This window comes from Megalobrama amblycephala, linkage group LG1 (assembly GCF_018812025.1).
Source record: "Megalobrama amblycephala isolate DHTTF-2021 linkage group LG1, ASM1881202v1, whole genome shotgun sequence".
Lineage (NCBI taxonomy): Eukaryota > Metazoa > Chordata > Actinopteri > Cypriniformes > Xenocyprididae > Megalobrama > Megalobrama amblycephala.
This window is the reverse complement of record NC_063044.1, coordinates 75372418-75397562: the sequence shown is the minus strand read 5'-3', so window position 1 is coordinate 75397562 and position 25145 is coordinate 75372418. Positions and strand designations below refer to the sequence as shown.

The window sequence follows — 25145 nt, the reverse complement described above, 5'->3', positions numbered from 1 at the left end:
AAGAGACATATTAAACAATTACTGAGGTTTAATTAAGAAAATTAGTAGAAATCATTCAAAATGAACAAAGATGCTAAAAACAGGAATGAAAGACAAGATATGATAATCAGCAAATCATCTTCATCACACAGAACAGAGAGAGGATTTTACAAACAGTCTGTCCATTACTGTATTTAATATTATATTTAAAGCAGTTTATATATGAAGCACAAGAAAATGACATTCAACACTGTAGGAAAATATCCATCAAACCATATAAATGAACATAAATCTGGCCTTTTATTTGTACAAGATATTTGAATCTAAACTTGATGGTGTCACTATTTCTTCAGGGAGTTTTTCTCTGTTTTCTGAGAAGAAGAAAATCAAACAATGAACAATCCTCTGTGAGTTTTTGCTGTTTTAAATCTTGTTTCAGATGGTCTCCAAACTCAGCAGTATTTTATTGTAATATTGTAGGCATCTCTATTTCCTCTGGGTGCTGCGAGTCCTTCCTCCCTGCAAAATAAAAGCATCGACTGACCTCTCGTATGTGTTTTTACCATGATTGCAGATTGTTCCAGATCAGATGATTGTGAATCATCAGATTGTGTGAAGCTCAAACTCACCAGCTCTTCCTCACAGATGATCTGAAGAAGAATCACAGTAGGAGCAGCAAACACTGCCATCTCAACAATAATCACAATCACTGCAGGAAACATGTGTGGAAGAAGAAGAAGAAGAAGAGAAACTGGACATGACTGAAGTCAAGGGGATTCAACTATGAACAGTTATTGATGAAGCATTTACAGACTGACTGATAGTTTAATGGTGTAAAGCTGTCAGTAGAAATGAACGTGTCGTACCTCTGAATAATGATCCAGCAATCACACTGACTTCAGTTTCTGATGCTGTAGAAGATGAATGTTCAGATGTTCATCTGTAGGACATTAACATCATATTTTACAGTAGTAATAGTTGTTTCTCACCTGAATACTTGACAGTGTATCTGACTGAGGTCTGGAGTTGATTTCTGAGAGTAAGCTGACATCTCCACTCTCTGTTGTCATCTTCATTCAGGAGTGTTGTAGTCAGAGTGATGATACAGTGATCTGATGAGAATAATAATATCTGATATCTGGAGTCTGTCTTCAGATCAACACCAGCTTGATTCACCCACAACAGCTGAAGTCCCTCAGAACGGACCCAATCATCACAGGGGAAATCATATGAATACAACCGACAGGAGAGAGTCACAGAGCGACCTGGACTGATCTGTGAGGATGATGATGATGATGATGATGATGATGATGGAGACACTGAAACTGAACACAAGACACAAATCACAGACTCTTCAATCATCATCTGAGTTTAAAGGGAAAATACCCTTTTTAAATTGATCACATGATCATAAACTCACCATGAAGAACATGCAGATAAACATAAGCATCAGGTTCTTGTTGTTCTCCATTCACATATTGTCTGCAGCTGTATAATCCAGGATCTTCTTCTGTGACGTTCTTGATGTTCAGAGAGCAGTCAGACCCCAGACTCAGTCTCTCATGTCTCTCTGTGTCTTTATTCTTTATCCCTCGATCAATCAGATCAACTATCTCTGAATGTCTGAAACTGTTATAGATCCATGTAGGTAATTTGCAGTCAGAAAGAGCATTATTACAGGGCAGACAGACATTTTCATCAGAACTGATGAACACCTCATCCACTCCACTGGCACCTGAAACACAGTATATTTGAGTGATCATTATGATATATATTAGTCAATGAAGATATAAAACATACCAGCATAAAAAGCAGAAGATGCAGATCATCCAGTATTTTAACCCTCAAGAACACAATCATCACACTCTCCAGAATAAAGTGTTTGTCTTGATCAGAGACCTGTTGAAATCTCTGAATATGAAGATAATTGTTGATCATCAGCTGTTTGAGTGACTCTATGTCCAGTATCAGGAATAATACAGTATGATCTGTATGTATCAATAGGCAAGGCAAGGCAATTTTATTTGTATAGCACATTTCATACCCAATGGTAATTCAAAGTGCTTTACATAAAGAAGAAGAATAAAAATAAAACATAAGGAATAGAAATAACAGTAAAAGCAGAGAATTTTGCTATCTGGATAGAAGAGCTAGGAAGTCTTAGAGAGATTTTTGTTGTTGTTGTTGTCCGTCAGAGTGGATCTAAACCTCACACAACAGGACCGCTGTCTAGCTCTACCTGTTAACCCTTTAAGACCTGAAAGCTTTTTTTAGAGGTTTTTTTTTTCTTTTTCTGAGCGACACACACAAAAGTAAAGACTCATAACTCCAAAACTGTAGCAAGGAAAGTCAAAAGGTAGGTATCATTTGATAGAACACTTTTGATAAAGACAAAAAATATATACAACTTTTTTTATTATTTGACATGGAATAACTCAGGAACGCAATAAGATTGGATAAAAAATCTTTTTTGGTGATGCTCTCCTACATGTGAGCTGATTCTGGTGATTTCGTAGTGATAGCATAAAGTTTAGTTTATTAAATATTCTTCTTCTTATTCATTTTTTTCTGCAGCCAGGTGGTGCCAACTGGCGGTAAATTCCGGTTTAGAGGCACTTCTCAGCACTAGTTAGGAGTTCTTCAAAATGGTTAGATGAGATTCTAAGCTTTAAAATGATATCTATTTTGTGTTATTCCACGTTGGAAAATGAACATGGATGGTTCTTGGAACATTGGATACACACTGCATCCCGGAGAGATGAGAGACATGTTTTTAGCCAAGTATGTTGAATCATTCCATGAGTAATATCTTGTGATCAACGAATTATATTATGTTGATTATGTTGTATTTGGGTTCATTCTAATCATGAGAATCTGCTTTAAATATTGATGTACCATTTTCTATGATCTGTGCATTTTTTATGAAGTTATGAGCACGTGAAATATACATATTTGTATACAGTTAGCGGCTGTGCTGTTTTTGTTTTAAACGCATATTACTCAGACTCATTAGAGGGTGAAAGCAACGCAACAGAAGCATGTTGGAGGCTTGACATGAAAGTTTTAAGTCTCTGGTTTTGTATGCAAAAAGAATTTCTGTGCTACCTATATGGATTCAATTTTTATTGGCTCTTAAAGAGAGACACGAAAAATGGGAGCGCCGACGCTCCATCCGGTCATAAAGGGTTAAGGCACTTCAAAATGATGAACAAAGTTTCAATATCCCCTTTTGCCAAGACACCTTAAACTGTGCCACACAGCCCCAATCCCCCTTCCAGAGATATCTTATCTATGCAACGCAGTTCAAATTTCCCCTTTGGAAAGTGTCCTGACTGTAATCCAGAGATATCTTAACGATGCACCACAGCTCAAATTTCCCCATGGTTTGTCCCCTTATACAAATTTACCACATTTTAACCTAATCACAAATGCTTTCTTCCTAATTCTCCCAGCTCTTTCAACCAGACAGCAATATTAAAAATGCATTAAAAATCAGAAATAAGATGATACATGAAAGATATAAAATACATTAAAAAATGAATTAAAAACAGGAAAAGTGATTAAAAGAATAAAAAGATAATACATATAAAATTCAAACAGTTCGGATATAGCACAGTGCTCAATCAGCAAATGCATAGATAAAAAGATGTATTTTGAGTCTGGATTTGAATGTGGCTACTGTTGGAGCACACCTGATCTCTTCAGGAAGCTGGTTCCAGCTGCGGCTGGCGTAACAGCTAAAAGCAGACTCTCCTTGCTTTGAGTGAACCCTTGGTATTTCTAAATGACTTGATCCTGATGATCTGAGTGATCTGTTAGGTTTATATTCTATGAGCATATCTGCAATGTATTGAGGTCCTAGGCCATTGAGTGATTTATAAACAGGTAACAGTACTTTAAAATCAATTCTAAATGCAACTGGAAGCCAGTGCAAGGACCTGAGGACTGGTGTGATGTGTTCATGTTTACTGGTTCTGCTCAGAATCCTGGCAGCAGCGTTCTGTACGAGCTGCAGCTGTCTTATGGTCTTTTTGACTGGAGATAAAGCATCTAATTCTTGCAATATTTTTGAGATAATTATACTGATTTAGTTATTGTCTTTACATAACTACTGAAACTCAGGACTGACTCCAAAATCACACCAAGATTCCTGACTTGATTTTTAATTGTTTGACCCCTAGAGTGAAGGTACATGTTCATTTTGAGAACTTCATCTTTGTTTCCAAACGCAATGACTTCAGTTTTGTCTTAGTTTAACTGAAGGAATTTTAGGCACATCCAATTTTTAATTACATCAATGCATTGGCACAGGGAGTCAATGGGGCTGTAGTCATTAGGTGATAGGGCTAGGAAAATCTGGGTGTCCTCTGCATAGCTGTGATATGCAATTTGGTTCTTTCTCATTATTTGGCTCAGTGGCAGCATATATAGGTTGAACAGGAGGGGTGCGAGTATTGAACCTTGAGGGACTCCGCATGTCATGGATGTCCACTCTGACTTATGGTCACCGATACTCACATAATAACCTCTCCCTTCTAAGTATGACCTGAACCATTTAAGGACCATCCCAGAAAGCCCAACCCAGTTTTCCAGCCTGTCAAGAAGAATGTTGTGATCGACAGTGTCAAATGCAGCACTGAGGTCGAGTAGAACCAGCACTGATAATTTACCTGTATCTGTGTTTAGGCGAATGTCATTTATTATCTTTATGAGTGCTGTCTCTGTGCTGTGATGCGGTCGGAAACCAGATTGAAAGTTGTCAAAGTATCCATTCAAGCTTAAGATCTTGTTCAGCTGATTGAAAACAACTTTTTCAATGATCTTGCCTATGAAAGGAAGATTTGAGATTGGTCTGTAGTTGCTCAATATGGTGTTATCCAGATTGCTCTTTTTCAGGAGGGGCTTAACAACTGCAGTTTTCAGGGATTTTGGAAAAGTCCCAGAGAGAAGTGAGGCATTTACCACTTCTAGGAGATCTGCTTCTAAACAGTTAAACACGCTTTTGAAAAAAGATGTGGGAAGTGTGTCAAGGGCACAGGTTGATGTTTTAAGGTGCTGTACTGTTTCTTCCAAAATTTTGCAATCAATTGCTTCAAAAACAGACATAATAGTTTGTCTGTTTTCAAGTTTTGTCTTTCGCCACATGCGCTCAGCTTTTCTGCATCGTCTTTTCATATTTTGCACTGCTGTTGAGTTTCTCCATGGTGCTTTTTGTCTGCCACTTTTCTTCCTGACTTTCACAGGAGCAATGTTATCAATAACATTCTGTACTTTTGAGTTAAAGGAATCAAGGAGAAAATCAACAGAGTCTGCAGATATGCTTTGTGTTAAAGATATAGAATTCATAAACAGTGCACTAGTATTCTCATTTAAGCATCGCTTTTTAACAGAGATAGATCTAGCTTCAACAGTCGGAGAGATCAATATATCAAAGAAAATACAGAAATGATCAGATAGTGCTACATCCTTAATGACAATGGATGAAATGTTTAGACCCTTACTGATAATTAAATCTAGAGTGTGTCCACTATTGTGTGTGGGTCCATGTACATTCTGAGACAGATCAAAAGTATTAAAAACTGTTAGGATTTCTTTCGCCATATTGGATTCTGCATTTTCGATGTGAATTTTAAAGTCTCCAGTAATAGCAAAACAGTCAAACTCTGAGGATATTGCTGATAACAGTTCTGTAAAATCCTCCACAAAGGCTGGAGAGTATTTTGGAGGCCTGTAAATGACTATAAGTAGAATGCGAGGAGCACCTTTTAACACAATACCCAAGTATTCAAAAGGCAAGTAATCACCAAGTGACACTTGCTTGCATTGATAGTCATCTTTAAATAGAGCAGCAACACCTCCACCTCTCCTACCAGCTCTGCAGACACTCATAAAGTAAAGTTACGAGGGGCTGTTTCATTCAGGATTGTTGAACTGCAACTGTCTTCTAGCCATGTTTCATTTAGAAGCATAAAATCTAGGTTGTTTGTGGTTAAGTCATTGACTAGAAGTGATTTATTTTTAAGTGAGCAGATGTTTAAAAGTGCTAACTTAACAGTCCTACTTTCTGTCTCTACAGTAATCTTAGTTTGACGTGTAATAGGCAGCAGATTAAATGGGTTTGCCAAACGGTTTGAGAAGGCCTTAGGCTTTCTGTCACATAATAAAGCAGAAATAGAGAAAGCAACAAGCACACTGGGTTCCCGCTTGTTCTGTAAACATTTGACAAAGTCACTGTTATCATAGCGGGGACACGACACACATCGCTGGGAGCTGTTATCAGTTGTTTTTGGTTCACCTAGAACAGATGGAGGAGGGTGAGTGCTCTGGCGTTGTGGCAGGGGCCGAAGAGCTCTCGCAGGAGGAGGGGGAGGGCGAGCTGGGCCCACAGGCTTTGGTGGTTTCGGGGCTCACTTTTTTGTTGATATCTGGGGGCTCGCAGCAGAAGAGTGGGACAGTTTGGTTCCAGCATACACCAGTTCCTCCATTTTCTCTGAGAAGCACAGAAGAGGGGATGCTGGAGAGAGGGATAACATGTCCGGTGAGAGGGGCTGTTGCTCTGGTGTTACCGGAGGCTGTAATATGTTGTCCTGGCTTCCCTGGCTGTTTATCCGAAAGTCGTCCTTGGGTGCTGAATCTTGGAGCAGTTCTAACACGTCACTGTCTACCCTGCCCACAGAGCTCAGTCAGGATTGTGTCCGTGAGCAGTGGTTGTTGTGGCTGCGTGGTGTTATCATTGAACTTGTGGGATGTGTCAACCGCATGTCCATTCAGGTGCTGAAATGTAGTGATGGCCGATTTCGAAACACTGCTTCATGAAGCTCCGAAGCTTCATGAATCTTTTGTTTCGAATCAGTGATTCGGTGTTTGTATCAAACTGCCAAAGTCACGTGATTTTAGTAAACGAGGCTTCATTACGTCATCACTGTTTCGAAACAGTTCGAAAATTCAATGGCTCACCGGTAGAGGGCAATGATAAAGTGGACCCATGAATCATGCAGATTCACTGAGAACTATTGAACAAGTGTCTATGGGCTTTACCTGATCTCCGATGAGTTTTATACATTTGTAGATGTTTTAATTAGACATTAGAATAATCAAAATGAATAATGGTAGTTATTAATCTCTTATTGGCCTGTTTAGCTTGAGCCATGGAACAGAGAAACAAGCCTTGAAAATTCATAAAAGAACACATATTTTACAGACACTCTATATTTAATCTTATTAGATGATTAGTTAATTGCATTTGATTGATTTTACTTTCAATAAAACTTGTGCAATACATTTGTTAAAGGGTATTTTTAATGCATGTTTGGCCTGAGTTTTGTTGCATTTACACTGTTGTGACCAATATGGGTCACAGTGGAGACGGGTGTCAGATTGTTTTGAAGCCTCGACACATCACGGCACATTTGTTTCACGAAAGCCTCAATCTGCCCATCACTACTGAAATTAAGTCCTGTGTTCAGTTGTACACTGTCCAGGTGTGTTTGTGCCATTCAGGTTGAGTGGATTTGCACACACTGCTGAAGGATGATGGAGGGAGAAGTAGATATTGTCCTTTAGCACTCTTGAGCCCAGTTTGTTTGGGTGTGTCACAAAGTTCCGGACTCCAATTCCCATAATCCTCCCTGCCAGTCACATGCACACTCCACACCAATCACCCATTGCCACATACAGCTAAGCACATTCTCTGGACTATTTAAGACTCACTCACACACTACCTCATTGCGAGGTCTTGTTTACTCTGTAGCATTTCCAATCATTATTTACCCTGTCTGTCTGTCTGTCTGCCTGTCTGTTTCTGATCCTGTCTGTTCCCCGTGTACGATTCCTGCTGCCTGCCCCTTGGACCTTTTGGACTGTTTATCGTTTCCTGGTTTTATGAATGATATCTGCCTGTCCCGATTCCCTGCCTGTTCAACGATCACGATTCTGCCTGCTCTCTGCCATACCTGTTTGCCACTGTTTGACCCTTGCCTGTTTAACTACGAACTCTGCTTTAATAAAGCTTGCACATGGATCCAGTCCCGCCTCGTTACAGGGTGCAGGCCATCATGAGTGAACATTTGTCTCTGACTCCAGAACAGATTGAAGTTGTCAATGAAATTCAGTCCCTTTAAGTTGCAGGTTTTTTGCAACCATGTGTTAAGCCCAAGCAACCATGTAAATCTATTTGTTCCTCTTGCTGGGAGTGGTCCACTTATGAACGACTGAACTTTTAGTCTTCTAAGCATTTCGAAAAGTTAATTGAAATCCCTTTTAAGGAGTTCTGACTGCTCCTTCTGAATATCATTCTTCTCCACATGGATGATTAGTCAATTTGCAGATTTATATTTCATCAGAATGCTCTTAAGTTCCCTGTTTACATCAGAAACCATTGCTTGTGGAAGGCAGCATGTAGTTGTATCCCTGCTGCTAATGTTTCTGATAATAGAGTCACCCACTATCAGAGTCCTAGGCTCGGCTGCTCTATGAGCTGAGTGCCGCTGTCTGCTCGACCATGAGCAGCAGTTAGCATCGGTGTTAGCTGTATTGGCGGTGGTAGGGAGCTAGTGTTTGGGGTAGAGGATGCTACTGCAAAATGTGATACTCGTGACAATCTGATGTCTCGAGTGCCTTTGGGTCTCGCTCCCTGTGTGTGCCATCGATTTGTATGTTGATCAGTTACGGCACTCGGTATGGTCTGTTTAGGAGCATTAGATTCATGGGACTCACCGACTGTGTGCTGAGGACGTCCATGATGAAGCTCTGTTGTGTGTTCCTTCTGGTTTGGTAGTCCTGCAAGTAACTTTGTTTCAAGAACTGCAATTCTTTGTAGAAGTCTGTGGCAGTTTGTGCAGCAGGTAGATTCTTCAACCAGATGAGGCATATTATCTAATCCTTCTAATCCTTTTGGACGTAGGCAGCTGTGTTTTCCCTTCTCCGGAATGTAAGCTGATGGCCATCAGTGGGAGGCTGGTTGGATAAAAATTCCACTTTTTTGTAGCAATTCTTCCAGTTAAAAAGTTTGTTGGTGCCAAGATTTTTCGTTTGAGCACTGTGCTGATTTGCTGTAGTTAAAATTAGGAGATAGAATATAAAAGCAATAGAGCAAAGCGCGGAGCTGTAAGCAAGAGTGTCCGAACAGTAGCGAAGCAGGAAGTACACAACTCTGAGATCACAACGATCAAATCAACTCTTTCCAGACTGTAAAAAATCTGTAATTTTACTCTATTTTGAAAATTCTGTAAAATTACAGAAATAAAAAGTAAATTTACATATCCGCTATAAAATAATGTGAAAAGCATGTAACTTTTTTTGTATTTTTTTTTAATAGAAAATGAGGAGTTAGGCCATGATGTTTTCACTCTGTGTTGCATTTCGGGAAGGCGCCGCCATATTAGCAGGATACACTATCCGTTGCCATGGTTACTTCGACAGCAAGACCGAGAGAAAGAGCAACAGAGAGAGTGAGCAGATTAATTTAATAAATACATTTTGGGATACAGCACAGTTTTATGGGAAGAAATGGAGAAGGAGAAAGTGAAAGGAAAGGAGTTATATCGGGAGAAACTAAATAACTCCATTAAGCAGAGTTATTTAGAGAAACTGCTTGACATTAACACCATCGACCCATACGAACTGCCAGTTACAGAATAGACGAAAAACCCAGAAGCACCGTCAATTACCTGGTTTATGGGATCAGAGCTACACAATGAGTTCAGAAGCTTTAAGTCATTAGAAGCTCATCAACAATTTCACTGTGACCAGGTGCAAGATCACACTAACCCACACATTTTTCACTGTCAAATGTTATTGTACATTGTTAATTTATTGTCAAGTGTTAGTTTATTAAATATTTGTTAGTGTAACTGAAATTTGATAGCTATTTTTTCTGCATGTCCACCTATATAATTCTATTTATACATAACACATATTTACTTCTAAATAAACACAGTTAAGTCATATGAAATTGTGTTTATTTGATAAAAGATAAGGTGCATAAATATACAGAAATTTCATTAAAACTATGTAACAGTCACACTCAGACAACAGCTGGGCTCATGTTTGTTCAAGCACAGCAAACAGTGACAAATTCTGTCCAGAAATGTTGTGTCTTCCCCCATGCTGATGGGGACTTTCGAATGCAACATCTTGTATTAGTTGCGGACAACACCGATTTGTACCCTTGCCTGGAGATTTGAAGGTCTTTTTCGATGAAAATCTCGAAACAAACAATCCACAATAGCAGCAACATGCTTTCTAAACTCCTCCACAATCTGGTGGGGCATACTGACCATCAAATCTGGCCAGTGCACCGGAGGAGACAACCGTCTCTTGAAATGCAGCACTAACAGTTTGTTCTGTGCACCTGAAACAAATGGCTTCTTAACTTGTACCTTTGCTCTGTGTCCCCTTCTCCTCTCTTTGCCAGTCTGCCCTCATCTTGCACTATGCTTATGACTATTTTTAGTCAGAGACCTCCCATGGCTATAGCTAACACTAGTAGATTTTTATGCAAATGTAAATGTAATAGAAAAATACAGTATAGTAATCAAATATTCATATTCATACATTCTTAAACAAAACCAATTGTTTAGTCAAAAATTCAAGAAGGTCCATATTCTAAAGCTAATCAGAATCCATCCTGCACTGGTGTGGTTAATATAGTTATAGTTATCGTTATAGTTATTGTCCACTCAAGTCAAGTCAAGTCACCCTTATCTATATAGCGCTTTTTACAATGCAGATTGTGTCAAAGCAGCTTTACATTGATAATTGGTATATAATTTTCCTTTTAAAGAATAGTGTCAATGCAGGCAGATCAAAAGCACTGTTGAATAAATGTCAAGAATACTGTTGAATATCAAATGTCAAGTCAAATTAAATTAAATTAGGGCTGAACGATTAATCGTATTTTAATCACGATAACGATATCTGCTTCTCCCGATTGATTTTAAATAATCGTCACGATATTGGCCCACTCTATGAAAATGAACATAATTTGGAAATATTGGAAGTAATATTAGGAGTTTCGCTGTTTTATCTTTTGAAGTTCCTAAAGGTTTCACCAGTTTTCATAATGTTGATCAACTAGAAATGATTGTTCGTTGCTTTACAAATTTGCCGGGCAATTTGAATCTGGTTTGTCTTATTGCAAACGAATTTTGTTGCTTTAAAATCTAATGTGAATACATATTACAAAGCGCTCACCAAAACCATGTTTTGTATTGATTTACCATCTAACGAAGTTATCATAGTTGGTTAAATTAAGTCGTTGTGCCACCTACAGGCCTTTTGGGTGAATTGTAGGTTGGTAAAGAACTTGCAAAATAGCCATAATTGCAAAATAGTCCACTGGTGTGAACATTAATATAGTTATCGTTATAGTTATCGTTATAGTTATTGTCCGCTGGTGTGAACACTAATATAGTTAGAGTTTGGTTCCAAGACGCATTAAACGGCATTTAAAAAACAAATTGAGTTTCCACCAAAATCAGTATTGTATCTGGTCGGTATTGAAAAGTCATTTATTAATTTTGTGCAAAATGCGATATCAGTCTTGTTTTTCTGTCGTGTTTTCTCCCTTTCTTTCCAAAATGCAACAAACGCCAGTCTCCTTTTTCTGCAGAACACGATATATCCTCTCAACCAATCACAGTGCACCATTCCACACACTGTAAACATTGAAGGCTTTTTTAAAAAGCTGTTTTTAATACCAATGTACTCAGCAAATGTGTTTATTTAACCGTGCAGTGGCGCCAGAATCTCTTTAATCGGTAATGACAAATAATTTATAACAATAACAAGATGACTCGTTGAATTCATTTTGAGAGCGACGACTGAATGTATTTTTAGTAAAATGCCTGTATATAAGATAAATATTGGCAAAGTTTAGGCTCTGTCATATATGTGAATGAACTTACTTTGTTGTGTATTTTCAATTTGAAAAATATCTTTTATATTGAAGGATTAATTAAATTTTGAAAAAAAAAAGTCATGGATTTATTGGATTTTGGGGGAAAAACAATATGTTTTTATAATAAACTTTTTAAAATAAAAATGTAGATTTGAATTTTTTAATGTTTTTATAACCAAATTATGCTATGTGAAAGTTTGAAACAGAAAATAGTGGTTTTCATCTTGCCACTTTCTTGGTAAAGAAAACGTCTCAGGTTACGTATGTAACCATAGTTCCCTGAGAACCAGGGAACGAGACTCTACGTTGATTACACAATGGGGAATGTCACATGTGACCCGGTGTCTGAAAGCAAACTATCCAACAACTCCAATCCCTATTGTCCGGCAACAGCCTATGACGTAATATGGCGTGATCCTTAAGTATAAAATATTTAAGTAGTTTCAAAGGAAACGCTTAGCAACTCACCCTCGGGTCACACCAGGCTGTCAGTGACAGCATTCCCTATGGCCAACAGTCCAAGCTAAGCCTCAAGAAGGCCTTCCGCAGAAGGCCTACCTAGGCCACTAAAGGCATCTGGGACCAACTTTTCTGCAGAGAAAGTGGTCACTTTAAGGGAATGTGGCCAGAAAGGAGTCCTGGCCAGTCACTAGAGGGGAACGAAGTCACCCCCAATGCCACCAGGGAGGCCGACCTGGTCTGTTATAGGACAAACTTAGTCTTGGCCAACCTGTCTGAGAACAGAATCTCAATAACGCATCCTTCATAGAAGAGAGCAGGTAAGAGTGACTGCAGAAAGGCAGGAGTAACTCAGACCCACACGTAGAGACAGGCATTCTGGAGAGCAGAACTCAGCTGAGTGCTATGAACCCTCGAATTGAGGGGAGTATAATCCACTCATCCTAGGATCTACTCAGCGCTTAATTAACGCACTGAGGAGGCTGTGCGCTAAGCACCTGTTTATACAGGGGAGCAAAAACCAGCCTAGGGCTGAATCTTAGGAGGAGGCCTGATTAAGGCCTACCACCATGATCAGCTTAGGGAACTAAGCACTATTACAAACATAACCCTAAAAGGGAAGAACAAAGCTCATCTAACAGGGAGACCATGCAATGGGTACATACTCATGGAGGCCTACAGCATGATTGTAGCGAATTAACTCAAAGGGGAAATATTAATAATTATTAATAACTCAATATGATTATTAATTATGATTAATTATGAATATGTAAATCCGTTAATCAGATTAACTGTATATAGCTACATTAAGCTTAATATTACAATCAATTAACCTGTTGTCCAGTGAACACTCAGTGTTGATTGTTTATTAACCCTCTGGAGTCTGAGGCTGATTTGGGGCCTGGAGAAGTTTTGACATGCCCTGACATTTGTGCTTTTTTCAGTTGTTCATAAACATATTAATGGAAAAAGTGTCATTACACTGTATTCAGCACAAACTAGGCTACGATAATATGTGAGAAACATGTACATGTTTGTATTTTTGAAGGAATAACGTTTATGCGTGGTTATTGAAAAAACAAAAAACTTAAGTCACTGAAATAAGGCCAAAAAAATAATATTAAATCTGTGTTCACAAGACTTCTGGGTATTGGAGATTGTAGACTAGAGTTTTTGCTTCAAAATTCTGTAAAAATTATCATTCCTAATCCTTCATATAAAACAATAGAGAGATTTAAATTTTCTAAAACATCTTTTGTCAAGAAACACAGTATGCGTGGAGGCGTGAATCATCATGAATAATGGGTGATTCTCACCTGAGAAGACAAAAGAATCGCATAAAGAGCTCTAATTACCTGCATAAATAATGAGCTCTTTCAGTCAGGTAGGCTGTGAAAAAACCCTCTGTGATCATGTCTCAGCTCATCATGGTGTAAATCAAACATACAGAAAAAACAGCAATACTGTGAAATATTATTACAATTTAAAATAATGGTATTCTATTATATGCTTTAAAATATAATGTATTTCTGTGTTGCAAAGTGTCTGAACAATTATGTTACCTCTATGGCATTTCATATAGCCTTTTAGCTTAAAAGCATGCGCATTTGGAGAAATATTGATGGATTCTCATATGTTTATGTCAATTTTCTATACAGAGGAGTAATATTTATTCAGTATTTATTGTCATCACTGTGAGCGCTGGATACTGTGTTTTCAATTCATACTTGCAGACGGAGGGCGCTCTGTACACCTTTTAGTCCACAAATGCCTGCTAAAGAAGAAAAGGCAATCCAGGAACTAACCGAACTAACAGAGGCCAGAGATCGCTAACTATGGCTATTCAAAACACTTTTCAAGACAATAAATACACGATTGAGACGATGTATGCATGTATTGCCTCAGAATTTGCCTCTGAATAGCGCTCGCTCCGTGGGCGTGGCCGCATTAGCGGATAATGAGCTGAATAACGGACTTCTGACATGGTTCTCTTTTTCATACAGATTATATAAACAGAGAATATTTGTTTTCAATTTGACTTGCACAATTTAGACATAAGTCTAATTTTTTTGTGATTAGTATTCACTAAGTTACAGTTCATTTTCTGAGAACTATCAGATTGGACTTCGTTCAGAGGGAGACGAGAGATCACGCATCATGTTAGTTTTCTTTATTTTGTGAAAAGCACAACATTTTGTTTTTACTCTGAGTGTACACAAATAAAAGAAGATATTCCACAGATTAAAATGGTGTATAGCTCTTAATTGTATGTGCAACATTGACAGAGTATTTTGAGTCTCTTTCACACTGGTAAGAAAAAAAACGCGGTGGTATCACCGGCGATACCTCAGACCTCAGAGTGTTAATTCTAAGAAATGTTCATTTCCAGGTTATGGAAAAATAACATTCTTATTGTACCGTGCTACTTAGAGCATGTAGTCAGGGTCTAAATAACTTAAGAGGCAACTTATTAGCAGATGGAGTCAGAACCAAACATGTATTGTGCACAATCTTTAATAACTAACTCACAAACACATAACTAAACTAACAAACACATAACATACAACAAAGGTCACACACACATACGTACTCTAGGTAAGAATGAGTAATGATAGGGTTGAACCGGAAGAGGTACTGTTACTACAGCTATGGGAAAAAGTCAACGGCAATCTGGAAAAGAATCATCAGTTTCCTCAGTATTAAAACACCTTTGCTGACAAAGGTAAGTTTTACAAATCAATACTAAATCGCTGTTTAGTGTTCAAATGTACGATACTTGCAAGATGCCTTTAGGCTGAGGAGCATTGGATCTGCCATCTGAGGAGAGATCTTGAGCATTCAGTCCGAAGTTGTTGCCAGTATCTTCTGCATTGGATGGAGTACTATGAAACAACTTATAGATGAGCACATGGCTTGGTTGTAGGCCAGGCCTTGGCCTGGAGAGGCCTGCAGCAAGGAGGTCCGTTCAGTCATTCAGAAGCAAGGAGAAGAGCAAGAGTGGCATTTTTCGCTGGCTTTTAACCTCTGGTCAAAGTCACACCTCTTAGTTGTTGACTGGACCAATGAAGATGTTGTATTTCCGGGTGACAACACACCCCCTTGTCTGGGCTTTTTTACAACTAGGCAGATAAACTGGTAAAGATACTTGTAATACTAATGTGTTGCACAGGTATGGACATACCGCATACACAAGCATTTAAATCTTCTCAATACAAACGCATAGACACTAAACATGGCATAATTGAAGTTACCTTAAATGTCATAAAACTTAAAAATCATAAAACATGTAAATACAATGACTGCAATACCACAACAGTAATAATGGATACCATTTCCTGGGAATGTACATGTTCATTTATAGAACAGTCTGTCTATACATTAATGCAAGAGAGTCTGTGTTATGTAGGGATAACGCAGGGAAGATGCAGGTTTTCTGTGTGTCTCTTCTCTGCTCTCCATGCGGCATTCTTTGGTGCAATAAAACTTGCAACTGAGAACTTCTCGGGGGATGTAAGCCAGACCCCAGAGTGAGCTTAAGACTGTTGGTTAACTAACAAATAACTGTGTCTGATTTGTCTCAGTCATTACAATGATAGTAGCTATATGTGAAAACAGAAGTCTATACAGAAAGTGACCTGGTTTTAAGGGCCACCCTGAACACCTGTCTTGCTGGTGTAGACAGATGACTTCAATGGCTGCAAAAGAGGCTGCAAAAGTGCCTGCATGACAATCCACCTAACACAATCCAATGAGCAGTGTACTAAGTAAAAGCACCTTTTACTCTTTAAAGCAAGAGGAGTACATCGTACGCCAACACATATTAAGGAAGGCCTGGATGGACCTATAACCTTAACAGACTCGTGGCATCAGCTCGTGGGAGTGTTTAGGCACCAAGAATGATAAATAACTGAACCAAAGGAGGTTAGATTTATCACATGGGCCTCTGGCCAACCAGAGACTTTACAAGAAAACATAACAGAGAAAACAACAGATTTAAATACAAAAAACATACATCAAAGAAATAGAAATAGAAAAAAAAAAAAGATTAATCAAGTAAAAGCAATCCTAAAATAGAATGTTTTAAGAAGAGATTTAAAAGTCACTAATGTATTTGCTTCCCTGATGTCAGCTGGGAGAGAGTTCCAAAGCTTAGGAGCATAAGAAGAAAATGCTCTATCACCCCTGGAACAAAGCGTATCTTAGGAACAACTAAGAGTCCACTCTGAGAGGAATGCAGATATTATATGCAAAGTTATATGCAATATAGCTGTTAACAAGATCACAAAAAGTGGTTCTATACTACCCTGAGTGTGTAATCCAACAGGTGATGCACTCAGTAACACCAATAAACCTACTAATGAGGAATATTAGGTCACCAATGTCTCCAAAAGCAGCTACATGAAAAAGCCTGCTATTATGAGATCAGGTGCTAACCTGAGGCAGCATAAGTAAGCTCACATACAATGTATACAGATTCCATACAGATTCTCAAATCTGTACTGAGCCATAGAGAACGGATGCTAAACACTAGCAACGTCAACTCAAACTTGATTAAAGAAAACAAGTAGCTCAGAGTAAAAAACACATTTTCCATAGCATAAAAGTTCTAGAAAGTGGGGCCTAGCACACACAGCATGAACTTATCTAAGCAAAGATAAGGGCCTACCACCTGAGATAACAGCATCAGGAAGTCTAAAAACAGTCTACAACCTAGCTGTTAAACTCAACAATTGCACCTACATGAACAAGGGGATAATGGGCATACGGCCTGACAACTCCCTCGGGAGGAGACCAGAACTAGGAACTATACAACCTGACAAGGGATAGTATACATAGGGTTATATGTAAATAACACACCTAACCTAGCTCTAGCCTGGCTGCTAAGCTACGGGCCTTCTTACAGGGCCACAAGCCTAGTGAAGCCTGGGTTTCACCTCCAAATCTCATGGATAAGAGAAAGAAAGTGAAGCTCACAAGCAAAAAATGTCAGGCGGCCGATCAAGGCCGACCTAAACATTCATATTAACTGAAGTGACGAGTGCTAACTCAAACTACTCTAGAAAACAGCAGATGAGAAGCTACTCTAAATAACAGGTGGCTAAGAGGCGGCCATTTTGTGGCCTGCACAATATATATTCTAGCCAGCCTATCAACTTTAGTTTGCCCAAAAAAACCCCTACTTTTTCTGACTACATGCTCAGAAAACTATACAGGAAAACAAGATCTTATTTTAAAACACATAAAATATAGACCCTCCTGCAGCTCAAAGACTGAAGACTCCTAAAAATTCCTTTTTACATGAAAGGATGGAATCTAGAGGTCTTTTAAGCCTAAAAAATCCTCACTATCAAACTGAAAAAGCGGGCCGAAATAATCACTATGGGCCCAGCCATCAGTCTGACCATAAGAAGCTTCTGAGCATGATATATGTTTATATATATATACACACATGCATATAAATATATAAATATATAATAATATATAAATATATATACACAGGAGGTGGAAGAAGAAGAGGAGAGGGTAGATAAAAATCGCCCTATGTAGCTGGGGAATCGATTACAAATGCAACAGTGTTTAAAATCGATTATTCATCTCACTCTCGCTTCCTCCTCCTCCTGTCTGTCTGGGTTCAGATACAAACCTGAATGGCTAGGTGTTTTTCCATGCCCTCCCGATCTCAAACGTGGAGATCAGAAAGGAAAGTCATGGAAGCTGCAGTATTCATGGACAGAAAGGAACCGCTCACCGAGCCATCCGCATGTGGCCCCTTTCTTAACGCACCCTCACGGCAGCTGCATCCCGCCAAAAAGCGCGTCCCAAAAACACAGCAGCTCCGCACACATAGCCAGAGGAGCGCTCGCTATCGGACGCGATGATGTCAAACACGAACGTCATCATCATCCACTCATCCTCGTCAGCCCTGGGGAATCTGAGAGAGAATACAACTTTCTCAAACTTCCCAACGAGCTCACCTGCGAGCCCTATGATTGCAACCATCGTTTTGCCTCAGCACAAATGGGGCCAGAATCATCAGGCACAGATGCGGACAGTGGAGACGCTGACAGTAAACAACAGACAAACACACAGACAGTGCCCTCAAGCACTGTCTATGCGCGCTCCTCTCCAGACAGAAAACACCCAGAAATGTGTATATCAAGTGTCAAACTCTGGGACACGGATAAACACACTCTCTTGAACGTTTGTAAGGCATATATAAAAACCCTACCGGAGTTTATATGGTTGCGATCAGACAGAACAGACCCGAAAGACGATAAGACTGTTTCTCCAGGCGCTCCTTTATACTTCTGGGTTGCATCATATTACGTCATAGGCTGTCACCGGCCAATAGGGATTGGAGTTGTTGGATAGTTGGCGTTCACACATCGGTCACGTGTGACATTCCCCATTGCGTAATCAACGCAGAGCGAGTTCCCTTTCGAAAAGGAACACCTTTTTACTCAAATTAATCAAAATTGAGTTATTGCGTTTTGGAACCAAACTCTTCAATTACAGGTAAGACCATTTTTTCTTTCTTTCTTTCATAGCATTTGTCATAAAATGTTTATGATATCTGAAATTACGTCTCAGTTGACGGTAAGGTGTAGTTTTGTTATTTAGTTACTTGACATTAGCCAAGTCCTTACATTACGCCATAATTTTGTTTAGGCTTTCTGTTGCATTTAGTTTCACTGTAGGCCTCACGTTACTGTCGTTTTTACATCTGAGGGAAACATGTGCCAAACAGCCAACGACGAGTAGCGTCAATTTTTGGATATACATGAATCTACATGAATTATATATATAGTACCAGTTTGGAAACATTAGGCTTAGTATTTTAATGTTTTTGAAAGAAGTCACTATGATCATCAAGCCTGCATTTATTTGATCAAATATGCAGAAAAAAACAGTATCTGGGTTAATGTAGACATAGATCCTCTGGCATTCACACTGTCTCTCTTGTAAATTCCCTCCACAAATATGTTCTGTGCCATTTTCCACTATTCTGATATTTTTACTGTTAATTTATTAAAAGTAGAGAGTCTGTTTCATCACTCATGTTGTTTGTTTGACAGATGCCTTCTCAAGATAAACCCCAAGGGATGGAAAGCTGAGACTGTTCTTCAAGAAAGCAGATGACGGTCAGTCCACAGCATGTGTGTCAAACTCCGCTCCTGGAGGGACACTGTCCTGCAAAGTGCTCCAGCCCGCTCCAGAACACCTGCCTGGAAGTCTCTAGCAATCCTGAAGACATTGATTAGCTGGTTCAGGTGTGTTTCATTAGTTCCTGTCCTCAGAGTTTAGCTCCATCCCTGAGTTTGACACCCTTGTTCAAAAGGTTCTTTCACTCTGAACCCAAATGGAGAATACATGGAGAACATTCTTCAGAAGAGAGTCCAATCTCCCTCCATTCACTTGCACAGAAATTTCCATCAGCGTCACGCAGACTTTGAGAACACTCACTCTTTCCTGCTTTGTTTAATTGTTTGTTTCTAATGACTGCTTGTGATTCATCTGTCGACCAGTTTTGACCAACAATTCATCTGTTGACTGTTTTTAATTATTCCTAATCCTAAATGTTTCTACAGTTTCAAGTGTTATATGAACTATATTTCATCACGACAATAAATGGATGTTAAAAGCATGGAAACGCGTCACGGATTCTGTCCTGCTGCTGAGCCCCTCAGCGCTATAGGTTGCTGCTATATTCAACCTTATTTATAGGTCATTTTATTGCTTTTACACAAGTAAATGTCCTTCATTAAACATCAAAAAAGATAAAGAAAATCCATATTTCTTTACCTGTGAGAAGTGAAGAGAGAATGATCAGTCCCAGCAGACACAGATCACACTGATCAGCCATTTTCTGTTTCTGTCAGTCTTTCTCTTCATTATATAGTTACAGATCTTTCTTCAGACAGGAAGTGCTGGTCGTGTCTAAAAAAAGAACTTCCTCTGATCTGAGTGATGACATCATGCTAGAGTTGATATTTATTGACACTATATCACAGTGAAGTGTTGCATGCTTTGAGTGAAACATGATGAGTGAGATAGTGTATGTTGTAAACCACACTGACACACATCATTATAAGATATTCTTGGGTGAATCTCACACTCTCACACATCTGTGCTCTTCAGTCTCAGGGAAGTGTGTGAAGCACACTTAGATGTGCAACATAGATGACATATCAAATGTTAAAACTGAGAAAATGTATCATTTTAAGGGAAAAATAAGTTGATTTTAAATTTCATGGCATCAACACATCTCAAAAAAGTTGGGACATGGCCATGTTTACCACTGTGTGGCATCCCCTCTTCTTTTTATAACAGTCTGCAAACGTCTGGGGACTGAGGAGACAAGTTGCTCAAGTTTAGGAATAGGAATGTTGTCCCATTCTTGTCTAATACAGGCTTCTAGTTGCTCAGCTGTCTTAGGTCTTCTTAGGCTGGTTGTAAACCACACTGTGTGTGTAGTTACTATTGTAATGCGTATTTCTGTATCTGGGACTTTATCCTGCCACTTGACTTTCAACAGTTTGTGGAGACAGCAGAGGTGGAGGCAGTTCAGATATTTGGCGTGTCGCTGATAAACTGTCCATGTTTCAGAGGTGTAAAGGAAGACAAACAGGACTACAGCTCTATAGACCTTCAGCTTAGTGGTCAGGCTGATCCCTTTTCGTTCCCACACTGATGGACGAAGCGCTGGCCTTGGCTACTCTAATGACTGTTTCATCATCGATATGCACGTTACATGAAAGGGTGCTCTCTAGGTGCAAGGGTGATGAAGATGACTTGCGCATGAATTGGATTAAAGTGAGGGAGAGGTGCGCAGCGTCAGCCTCACTCTCTCTTCCTGTGTCCGCCTGAGTCCAGTGGCAAGACAGATGTCAAGATGACAGGTGGAGGAACAGGGTGCAGTGGATGACCATCAGCATTTCTATGTGTCTGCTGAGCTCTTTGTAGCCCTCCACAGTGCATTGCTGGATCTGTATTCATGCCCATTGAAACCAATCAAGCGGTGACTTTCACGCAGTCTCTAGATCCAGATCCAGATCCAGTCTTCACATGTTGGGTCTCAACTCACCATGTCGCATGCTAACAGCTTTGAAGAGCCACTGGTGAGATTCACATGTGACAGATTGTACTGGATTACATGGTTACCAGCAGCAGGGAGATGCAACAGTGTGTTCGTATTCAATGCAGAGGACCAAATGCGAATGGCTGTGCGTTTATTTGTGTATTAAATTATAGCAAATACCATGTGTATATTGTGTTGCATGTAACAGTAATTTGCAGCGTTCATTTGTTGGAAGCTTTGATGCTTTTAATGAGAGTGAAATAAATCTGTCTGAATCAGAAGCCGTTGCTGTGCTGTCAGTCTCCCTCATCCCCCTCCACTCCACAGCTTAACCACGCCCACTTCCCCCTCCACTCCACATATTAACCACGCCCACTCCCCATCATTCCACAGCTTAACCACGCCTCCTCCCCTCCACTCCACAGCTTAACCACGCCCACTTCTGTAGCAGTTTTCAAAACTGTGCTGAGAACTGACTGCTGCTGAAACAGGGTTTCACGACCCTTTAATGTTGACATATTCATACTAAAAGCTAAAAAACTTGACTTGAAGTCAAACACAGAGTGTGTAGGAAGTTAGGATCAGGGTTAACTGTAGCAGATGTAGTGTTTTCAGAGCTGTGATCTCACTGTTGAGCTTCAGAAACATGTTCCTCAGAACTCAGTTTCAGTGATCACCTCTGAACCAGTCTAGACTGAATCATTCTGATGTCACTTCCTCTTCTTTCTTTAAGTGCTGCTGCATGACATTCAGCTCTATCTTTCAGTGAACAAGTCTGAACCAATAACTGTGATCTTGTGACCCGACTGTGAGAGAAGATGAAGTGTGTTAAAGTCATTAGTTTATCAAAGTGGATTTCTGAACTAACCAGAATAAAGTTATGTGAATTATTATGAACATGAATGAATCATTTCATTATTAGTTTATCTTTGCTGCTGTTCATCCTCACATTACAAGCTCATGAATCACCATATTTGTGACAAACATCTCAGGAAAGGAGACATATTAAACAATTACAGAGGTTTAATTAAGAAAATGAGTAGAAATCTTTCAAAATGAACAAAGATGCTAAAAACAGGAATGAAAAGACAAGATATGAGAATCAGCAAATCATCTTCATCACACAGAATAGAGACACAGTTCTGCACTTCACAAGTTCAAAGTACAGTCTGACAAAGATGGACAATCGAGGTATCAGTTCCTCTTTTCGTGGAAATCAGATAGATCTGTGAAGACAAAGACCTGTTATAATATTTGTACTTTAACACTCTAGCATTTACATATGCCAAAAGAAGCTTCCAGAAAGTGTGTATGTGCACAGCAGCTTTTTACAAAAACATACAAGTCAGCAACCAAGCCCTTAAAGGACTTTTCATAGGAAAAACAGTGTACATTTGCCATAAAAACATAAAACAATAAATCATTACAATATATTTGATTAAATGATTGATTATATCTTTTTTTTTTTTTCAATCTGGATCCATCACTGCCATTGTCCAAACATAAATCTTTTTGATGCTTTATTCATTCATAGTGCTATATATAATAAATAAAGGTGACATGAGTCAAACATACACAAGCTATTTATCTAGACCAACAACTTTTTACATGACCTGCAAATTACCACAATAGATAACGATAATTATTGTACGTCTGGCAACACTGGTTGTGAGTGTTGGTCATGTCTCCGATTCATCTGGATTTAAGTACTGATAACAGCCATCATCTACACTATTGCAGATCAATCTCATCCCAATCACTTCAATAAAACTACAATAATAATAAATATAGCTGCAAGCAGAGATTAAGGGTCCAAGCAGCTCAGAGGCAAAATGAGGAGCTGAAAATCAAGGCATCAGACCAACTGCAACAATGAGTAAAGACATTTGGAGACAGTTTTAAGAAAAATGCTTGGATTAATACTGTTAAGGACCCTTGTTACCAGATATGTTGAATAAAGACCCGGAGTCAAAGTTTAAAAAAAAATAATAAATTGAAGAAAAATTTAATGAAGAATAGTTTGTAGTTTCATCAGCAGAAGCCAGCTTCAGGTCTCACAAGGAGTTCGTAGGCCGCTCTGCGTACATTCACATTTCCACAACAATTAGAATCAACTAACTACGTCATTACTTCAGGTTGAATGATTCTGATTGGCTAAGAAAAATAGACAAGATTAGAAATTTTCCACACATGGACAGATAGTAAGAAGCATATCTCCCTTCGTCGCGGTGATGACGAGGGGGACCCTGGATTTAGGTACCGGATGTCCTTTTGGGGTCATGATGTGGCGTCTGCTGGTCTCAAGCAGAATGCCAGTTGTCCAGTACAAAGGGACCTGCACAAAACTCTTAGCACACATACACAGATACACATGATTCACAGCTTCTTCAAGGCTGAAGTTGATCTGAGCTCTGCTCTGAGCAGCAAACTTTCCCCAAAACATACTGATAACATGTTCTTTTCTCTTAGTGAGAGGTACAGAGGAAAATAGACGCTTTAACATACATTGAAGAAGTCATTCAAATATTTTAACAGAAATATAAATGTTGATTAATAACTTAAAAGATATATATTGAAGCGGCAGTGGATTCCAGAATCCACCCCTTCAGTCCCCCCTTAAAAGGCCGATGTGAAGTCTTAAACACCACATCTGGTCTTAACAATTTAGGCTGCTTCAAAATTTAACATTGCTCACCCATGCTCCCCTGGCATGTTACAATTGTATAAAATAGACAATAGGTTTTCCCTTGAAGGACTTAACTAGAACAGAATTTTCTACAGAGCACATAGTGCATTATTGATCTTCAGTACTTACACATAGTCGTCTTTATCAATCTTTGTTATTCGGTTTTATCATCAAATTCCTTGACTACAAAGCAAATACATATTTATTCTCTGCAAGCCGGGCTAAGTGAGCAAGCGCTGTTACTGTATTCCTGGCATGGGCCAGACCCTCAGTCACTCCTCAGATACTAAATACAGACATTGCCTGTAATCATAAACACCAGGATCTATACACTGGTTTTTAGAAAAATATAATTTCCAATTCATTATATATTACAAGGTGATGGATCGCAAATCCACTCCTTTCACTATACCTTTATAGATAATTTTTAATATTAAAAACAAAATTGTGGTCTAATTCAAAATAAACAACAAAAAATAAATAAATAACTAAGACCATCATAATCCATCTAAGTATTGTAAGTTTCTTAAATCATTGTTCAGTTTACAGACATAGCATGTACCACCTTAATTGAAGAACATATTTTAAATCTCTTTTTTTTAAACACCTTTAAAAATAGAAATAAAAGAAAACAAATTTACATGACCGTTTCAATTATCATTTTCAATAAAACATAGAATTGTTACTTTTACTTAATAATCCTTTTGTTAAGATTTCTTTTCACAACAGATCCATTATAGCCCACAAAAAAATAAACAATATAAATAAAAATAAACATAAACCTAAACCTTTGAATTTCAAAACATTTAGTTAAAAACCTTTCATCAGAATGAAATAATCATCAAAACATATAAATTTAGTTAGAGTAACAATTTCTTTGTCTTGACTGATATCTTTATCATGACATTCACTGTTAATAATACTCAATACCTAATTATTATTAATCTGAAACTCAATTTTCACAACATTTCACAGTATTGAGACTGTCAAAAGTACAGCATTCAAAATAATTTAATAATAATTAAGATTTCCTTTAAAGTCAG

The 25145-nt window shown here is 38.6% G+C and overlaps 1 protein-coding gene across 2 annotated transcripts in view; it reads right to left on the bottom strand.

The window, feature by feature from the left end:
* The window catches only part of LOC125247564 (CXADR-like membrane protein), an 824350-nt gene continuing 799205 nt past the window's right edge, over window positions 1-25145 (bottom strand). Inside the window, exons 1-6 of one of the 2 annotated variants that reach the window (XM_048158943.1) lie at window positions 20141-20237; window positions 1400-1714; window positions 969-1304; window positions 846-890; window positions 609-688; window positions 1-498 (exon numbers count right to left, since the gene is read on the bottom strand). In XM_048158943.1, coding sequence (XP_048014900.1) covers window positions 466-498; window positions 609-688; window positions 846-890; window positions 969-1304; window positions 1400-1714; window positions 20141-20201 — 870 coding nt within the window. In that variant the 5' untranslated portion in view covers window positions 20202-20237 and the 3' untranslated portion in view covers window positions 1-465. Of the gene's footprint in view, window positions 499-608; window positions 689-845; window positions 891-968; window positions 1305-1399; window positions 1715-20140; window positions 20238-25145 lie in introns of those variants that run through there. The other variant, XM_048158929.1, reaches the window with a different exon arrangement.